General features: G+C 45.9%; 1 protein-coding gene across 1 annotated transcript in view; it reads right to left on the bottom strand.

Moving 5' to 3' along the window:
• Positions 1 to 7,025, bottom strand: part of slc6a5 (solute carrier family 6 member 5) — a gene marked incomplete at both ends in the record, with an annotated part of 14,474 nt that extends 7,449 nt beyond the window's left edge. Inside the window, 9 exons of the mRNA XM_079737029.1 lie at positions 247 to 371; positions 686 to 789; positions 1,263 to 1,397; positions 2,063 to 2,195; positions 2,932 to 3,082; positions 4,367 to 4,540; positions 4,664 to 4,795; positions 5,352 to 5,505; positions 6,561 to 7,025. Coding sequence (XP_079593155.1) covers positions 247 to 371; positions 686 to 789; positions 1,263 to 1,397; positions 2,063 to 2,195; positions 2,932 to 3,082; positions 4,367 to 4,540; positions 4,664 to 4,795; positions 5,352 to 5,505; positions 6,561 to 7,025 — 1,573 coding nt within the window. The remainder of the gene's footprint in view (positions 1 to 246; positions 372 to 685; positions 790 to 1,262; positions 1,398 to 2,062; positions 2,196 to 2,931; positions 3,083 to 4,366; positions 4,541 to 4,663; positions 4,796 to 5,351; positions 5,506 to 6,560) is intronic.
• Between the last annotated feature and the right edge of the window lie 704 nt (positions 7,026 to 7,729).

The following is a 7,729-nucleotide window of genomic DNA, read 5'->3' as shown; positions in this document are numbered from 1 at the left end:
TGTACCCTCCTTTTGTTTTCTTTGCCAACTTGGGTTTGGTCAATTCACTGCGGTTGATTTAATTCAGGTGACTGAGCCAATCCTGGATTCACGGTAATTATTCATAGTCCATCCATGTTCATAATGTTGCGATGCATCATTCAAAACCTAGGCCTGTTTGTCATTACCAATACACATACATGGCAAGACACGCACACACGGTGGTCCGTGCGCGGCAGACTGAGGTGTGACGTCATGCGATCTTACCTTCGTCCGCCACCTTCTCTATGGGCACCTTCAGCTCGTGCGCCATGAAGCCGATGACGGAGAAGATGACGAAGCCGGCAAATATACTGGTGGCGCTGTTTGTACAGGTCACTATTATAGTGTCCCTGAAAGGAAAATAAAGCAAAATGCGCACAGATCTTTTCATTGTAGAAGCACATGATCATTTTAAATGAATATACGGATCTAAACACATGCGCTACCCGTGGTGGGAGAGAGGGTTCAGCAGTGCCACCTACTGGCCAATACATGTATTGCACTTTTACAACTTGATAAAAAGTTAGCTTTAATTTTCCTGTCGAGGTTTTCATATTCCAATCCGTCCCATACACAACATACGAATAGAGAAAGAACAAGAGATAAAAAAAAGAATGAGGATCGTTTGTTATGGACAGAGGGGGCCGTGGGGCACATGGTTCACCGGTAGCAGTTGTTGTGGAACTTGTTGTAGGAGGAGAGAGTGATGAGGCCTCCCCACGCAGCCGACAGGGAGAAGAAGATCTGGGTGGCAGCGTCCTTCCACACCTAAAACAGAGCAGGAGCAGGAGGAGGAGGAGGAGGAGAAGGTGGAGGAGGGGGAGGAGAAGGAGTAGGAAGTGGAGGAGGAGCAGGGGGTGGAGGAGGGAGAGGAGGAAAAAGAGTTGGAGGTGGAGCAGGAGGTTGAGGAGGAGGACGGGGGAGGAGCAAGAGGAGGAGGAGGGGGATTTGGAGGGAGAGGAGGAGCCGGAGGAACCGGAGGAACCGGAGGTGTAAGTAGAGGAGGAGGTGGAGGCGGAGGAGGAGGAGGAGGAGGAGAGGGATGAGGAGGAGGTGTTAGCGGAAGAGGAGCAGATCCACAGTCAGATGTTTGTCGTCATGTGTGCCAGGCAAGAACCGAGATGAACGCAGGCATTAGTATCTTGCTAATCGTTTGCAAACTTCTTTATTATATATTATTATTGAACTGTTTTACTTTGACAGCATTTTGTCTCGGAGATAGGGAATAGTGTCCAGGGTACCTTGGCGTCGATGAGCTTCTCCCACTTGGGGGTGATGAAGTAGAGGATGCCGTCGCCGGCCCCGGGGAGCGTGAGGCCCCTGATCAGCAGGATGACCAGAACAACGTAGGGGAAGGTGGCCGTGAAGTACACCACCTGACCAGCAGGGGGAGGAAGGAGGAATACAACAGATGGTTATAGTACAAGTACTGAGAAGATAGATAGATGGATAGATGCAACTTTATTAATCATTCGGAGGGGGAATTCTTTATAACAGCACAGCAGCTGTGGAAGACACATGATAAGATACAATATAATACAAATACATAGTAGTGCTAAGGAAAACAAAAAGAGATGCTACAGTAAATGCTGGCAGAACAAACAGGACAAGCTAGTTAATCCCTGAGTGCTGTATCACGTTCAGAAACATCTAAAAATGTATTTTCTATTTTAACAAAGTGCAGGTATGTCAGCTGAATATGACATCTTCCTCATGCCCTAAATAAAAATGTGGAAACCGTTTGAGCAGGTCAATTGAAGGCATACATTAGTTGGTAAAGCAATATACTTGGATAAGATGGGATTTGTAATAAATTAGGTTTGTCTATTCTCAAAAGACATATTGTTTGGAACTGTAAATGAGAAAAAAGTTGGAGCTGCTACAGTTTGGCCTTGCGGCAAACTGCTGCATTTCGATAACCTGTGGAATCCTCTAGAGGGCAGCACTGCTCAAGAAGTAAAACTAAGGAGTTCCGTCCATGGACGCCCCCTGTGGCCACAGAGGAGAACAACAGGTGAGGAGTAATGAGCTGACCACGCACCTTTCCGGATGACTTGATTCCCTTAGCCAAAGAGGCGTAGACAATAACCCAGGCCAGGAACAGACACCCGGCCAGTGCCCAGCGGATGTCACCGGGAAACTCAATTCCTTTGGAAATGTGCAGTACGTTGTATCTGTAGGAAGGTCAGAGCAGCGGTTCTCAAACTCTTTCTAGTAGTGTAGGCCTACCCCCTGATCTTTTTTCAGATGAATTGGCTACCCCCTTCATCGGCTTACAAATGTTTTTGGGAGAAAAATTATATAATTAACATAAATAATGTAGGCGTTGTCTATACGGCACATGAACATTAAAAGGTGCATATACTCCAAATTTTGTCAGAAACATGGGCCTGTGCTTCATGCAACTGTTGGCTAATTTCTCCACATAAAAGAAGAACAACGCCAGGAGGGTCCGTGCATGAAGAAGTGAATCCAATTACAATATATTCCTCCTGAAACTGACAACACGTTGGTGTTTCTGGATACGCTTCCTTTCTCAAGAATTCTCCTTTCTCCTTGTTCTCAGATTGAAGTTTCTACCACTTTCAAATCACATTTTCGGAACTTTCTATTGTCTTCAACAATTTGAACAGGCTCAGGGCGAAAATAAATGTATAACACATGTATATATATATATATTTATTTTTTTTTAAGTACCCCCTGCAGTACTCCAAAGTACCCTTAGGGGTACGCGTACCCCCATTTTAGAACCACTGGGTTAGAGGATGGAGCAGGAGAGGAGGATATAGTCACTTCAGAAGTCCCAAGAGTCACTGCTGGACCCGCACGGACAGAAACTGAAGAACCATTAACAAACATAAACATTAACATAGGCTACCCCGTGGTGAATATCTGCTGTGTCCGACTCACTTGAAGTACTCCTCGCTGGGGCTCACAAAGGTCTGGTTGGGGTCCACGGTGGTGTTGAGCAGTTTAGTCAGGTTTCCGACCGCGTTAGCCGACAGACAGAAAGAAGTGTTCTTTACGGATGAAAAGTTTCTGTCCCGGAGGATGCAGGTGTCTGTTCCGATAAAATAAGCAGACATCAGAATCTGACACACACAGGCCGTCCTACAGCATCACAGAGCACCTGAGAGCATCATGGCCTCGGCCCATCGAAACCTAACCTAGAAGCACTTCAAATACACGGTTTGGTTGTTTTTCCTCACTTTAAATTCTAACTGATAAAATGTCTGCATTAATTGTAAAACGGTAAATGGCATAGCCCTACATGTGCACGTTTCCAATAGAAAAAAAATGATCCACAATATTGTGACAGAACCATTGAGCCTGTATTGAAATACATAATGTAGGTCAGCATCTATTATTTTATTAATATTTTTGTAGTGTTTTTTACTACTGTTTTTTTCCCCAGGTGAAATATACAATAGCCTATAATAAAATAGACAAGTGGCCTTTTTAACAATAAGCATATCCTTATGTATCACATTATTAACTCTAAAATAGACAAAAGCATAATGGCCGACATAGAGATGAGAGCGAGAGAGAGAGAGAGAGAGAGTTGATGGTTTGTGTGTGTGTGTCTCTGTGTGTGTACGTGTGTGCGTGTGCATGTGTGTATGTGTGTTGGGGGGGAGGTGTAATTGCAGAACATGACCAGAAGAGGTCTGTCTCGGGACCACTGCGGTACTGCAGAACCACGGTACAGTAAATTTGTCAAGCAAGCAGTTTTTGTGCTGAATTCGCAGAAGAAAAGAAAAGCAGGATTTTTATGGTTTTTTTCGAATTGTATAATATTTTTTGCTAAATTAAATCACGTATTGAGATATGTTCATCCTGCGCTAGCCTGCATTTGATCTAACTAATAACCCTTGTTAATAGCAGTGATAAACATGACTAATAATAATTTAACTGCATATTATCATATTTAATCATCTTAAACGAATTATTATCTAAAATGTGTTTTTTAGCACACTTTCGGTTGCAAATACATAACGCATATAGGATTGACACGAATCTCATGGCCTTATACACAGTAGCCCATAGTGCTAGGAGGATTCTGTGAGTAATTAAGTTATCTTGTATATACGCGCAAAAAAGGGAAGGTGGAAGAGTTGCCACTGATCTGAAGGTTCATGCGTAAGGAAGAGGACAACGCTGAGCAGAAACAAAACACTGCATCACGGGTCATTATTCATTTTACTGCAGGTCTGTAAGACATCTCAGCTGAGGGAGGCATGACGCATTGCGCATTGTGGAGAGGTGCAATTGGTGCGCACGTGTGTGTGTCAGTGAGTCTGTGTGAGTCTGTGTGTGCGAGTGTGTGTGAGTGTGTGCGTCTTACCTAACAGGAGCATGTCTTTGTCCTTACATTCCACTGTGTTCCAGTCATTCCTACAGTTAGCCCATGGCAGTGAGCCCTTCAACGAAGCGAATAGGTAGTACAGTGTCCAGCACATTATAATATTATAGTAAATGGCTATCAAGACAGATATTATCAACATGGCAATCCCGCAACCTAAAATAAATAAATGAGACGAAATGTATAAATTACTCTTAAGCAAATAGAAGAGCCTGGTTATAAACAGTGGTTTAAATGTGATTACAGGTCAGGAGCTCTGTGCGTAAAAGCGCAGTTTACCTTGCAGTGCCGGGATGGCTTTCCATACTGACACGGGGCCCTGGCTGGCAAACTGGCCGAGGGAAACCTCCATCAAAAAGATGGGGATCCCGGCAATGCCCAGCATAGTCAAATAGGGTATCAAAAATGCACCTGCAAGAAACACACAAACCTGGCTTGATTTAGCGAATCAATATGAGATTAAGTTGTGCAATAACAGCAATGAACCCTTTTTTTTTCGTTTTACCTTATTGTTATTTATTATTTAACAGATGTGGTTTTGAAAAGAAGTGATTCGCCTTATTTCCCTCAAGAAATGTGTCAAAAATAGTCGATTTAAAAAAAGCAAAAATGATTACAGCAAACAATAATTATATGAATATAAGCAATAATAACAATTCGCATGTTTATTATTTTTCGAAGGCCTATCACCAGCTGGAGGTAGGCCAACATGCTCTGCATCATCAGTGTTAGGATACATATGTACAGTATATTAATGACGTTGTCTGTGGGAGAAGTATAATGGGCTTTTATATGTTACAAATATTTTGCTTATTTTCCACGTAGGCCTCAATCGAGACCATTTCACAGACCAGCGGCCCTCATCCCTTTGGAAGTCACCAAGGGCTAAACCACGCTGATGCTTTAGTTTTTACTTTATTGTAGGCCTAATTTGTGGCGACACATTTTTGACCAGCTAGAATCTTACCTCCACCATTCTGAAAGGCCAGATAGGGAAACCTCCAGACGTTACCCAGGCCCACCGCGTAACCCACCATGGACAGAATAAAATCCATCTTATTGGTCCAGTTTCCTCTTTCCTTATTCTCATCCCCCTCTTCATCATCGTCATCATTGTTAGCCTGAGAAAACAGAGTCAGCCTGAGGAAACACTCGGTGACATTTAATATATAACCAAAATACCGAACAGCACCGTTTGCAGAGTGGTTTGTGAAGTAATAAAAACGAAATGCAACAAACGAAAACTTTGAAACCCATTTTCCAATTTAATTAATTGTGTGTAAAAGGTAATGTGGACTTCAAACCAAATGCACCAGAAATATGAACCCACGTTGAGCAGAAAGCTATTTATACGTTACACATCATCTCCCAGGCGGAGTGGGTGCAGCTTTTACAGTTGGTGCAGCTTTTACAGTGGGTCCAGCTTTTATAGTGGGTGCAGCTTTTACAGATCCACGGGACGCGTGCACGTTTTCTCAACTCCACCAAGCGGGTGGATGCGCGCGCACGGGGGAGGAGGAATGCCCCTCTTGGGGATTGCAACAATGGGTAGAATCCGCAACATTATGTAACACATTACTACACACATTACTACGCAGCGTGAGGGACAGCCGGGCCTGGTCCCGCGGGAGCAGGGTGCGTCTGGGGGGATGCCTCCTCAGACACAACACGCGTGGCGCAATGCAGGCACGGAGACCGTATCCAAATCACAACCATTCATAAATTGTGTGGCGTGAACGCCACGGAACCAAATCCAAACTAGTGCCTTGCGTCCACCTGCGGTAAAGCCTGCGCTTATCGTTTAAACAGCAGCCATGCGTAAAAAAAAACCTTTGTAAAGATGGAGCGTTTATAGCTGCTGGATTATGGAGTTGATTTGGTCACAAATGAAAAACCCGACACCGGGATGAATGGAAAAAGAGCGCCATGCAGGAGCAAGAATGCTATCAACGAATCGATGTTCCGCAGCCATGGAGTGATCAGATCTATTGTAGGCATGGAGCGGAGGCGTTGATTATTTACTACAGGATGACAGCTTTCCACATAATTACACTACATTTAGACGAATACGTGTAAAGGCTAAATCGAAGCCAGAATGCACCTGCTCTGCCTGGACAGGTTCCGGATGATCCAATCTAAGGCTGATAAGGCGTGAAACTCTTTCCGTATCACTTACCAACGCCACGGGCTGCACGGACGTGTTGCCATCCGTGCCCAGGATGATGGTGGTCTGGCTCATCGCAGTCCAGTTGCTCGACGCGTTGTTTTGATCCGTGTTGCTGCGTAACGGGTCCCCATAATGGACCGCCGTCCCCCGGCCCTGGGAGGCTGACGTCGAGCCCCCGAGCAAAGCCCCGGTTGAGCCGCAGGAGTCCTTCCGGAAGGCCACGGAGCCGGGCACCGCCGGCGCCGCGTTTTTAAACGTCCCATACACTTTAGTATTCTCGGCTTCCCCGAGTTTATTATCCGCCGTCGGACAAAAAGTTTGGCCCTCGGCGCCGGGGGTCGGCTGGGGCGCAGGGTGCGAGTGGTGGGACGAGGCGCACAGCTCTGGTTTGTGTGCCGTAAGTCCCACGGCTCCGTCGGGCTGTGGGGAGGGGGTGTAGCCGGTCGGGCCGGGGGGGGCCGGGGCTTTGGACATGTCTCTCTGCTCAGAGTAATCCTGCGGTATGGGAACGATGGAAGAGGATCAGCCAGAGATATCCAACAAACACACGTAATAAGAAAAAAGAAAAAAACACTTCACAAACGTTATCTTAAACCTTTCATGCTGGAATGGTCAGAGTCGACATCTGTGTTTTTTATTCTAGAGAAACTGAATCTTAGGATTTTCTAAAATTGTAAAACTGCCGCATTGTTTTGTCCCGCTTAAGTGTTTCCGAAGCGCTTTCACTCGGCGATTTTTACTTCATGGTTGTCCCTGGTTTCTGCCCACAGTCTGTGTGTGTGTGTAAGTGTATCTGTGTGTGTGTGTGTGTGTGTGTGTGTGTGTGTGTGTGTGTGTGTGTGTGTGTGTGTGTGTGTGTGTGTGTGTGTGTGTGTGTGTAGGGGGGAGGAGGGGGGTCTGCTTTCCCCTGCTCGGCGTTTCTGTAAGATTCCTTAATTTTACGCCCCATTTCCCGCATGTCATTCAACCCGGCACATCCACCGGCTTTATGGGCAATAGACAAGCTGCTGGCTGCTGTCTCTCCCGGCGTCTCTCTGCTCCCTCCCCGGCAGACATACTCCCTCCCCGGCCTCTCTCTGCCTCTCTCTGCTCCCTCCCCGGCAGAGATACTCCCTCCCGGGCCTCTCTCCACACCTTCCCCGGCAGAGATACACCCTCCACCCCGGCGTCAGGCTACA

This window comes from Pollachius pollachius (genome assembly GCF_949987615.1).
Source record: "Pollachius pollachius genome assembly, chromosome: 5".
Lineage (NCBI taxonomy): Eukaryota > Metazoa > Chordata > Actinopteri > Gadiformes > Gadidae > Pollachius > Pollachius pollachius.
This window is presented reverse-complemented; position numbering and strand designations above follow the sequence as displayed.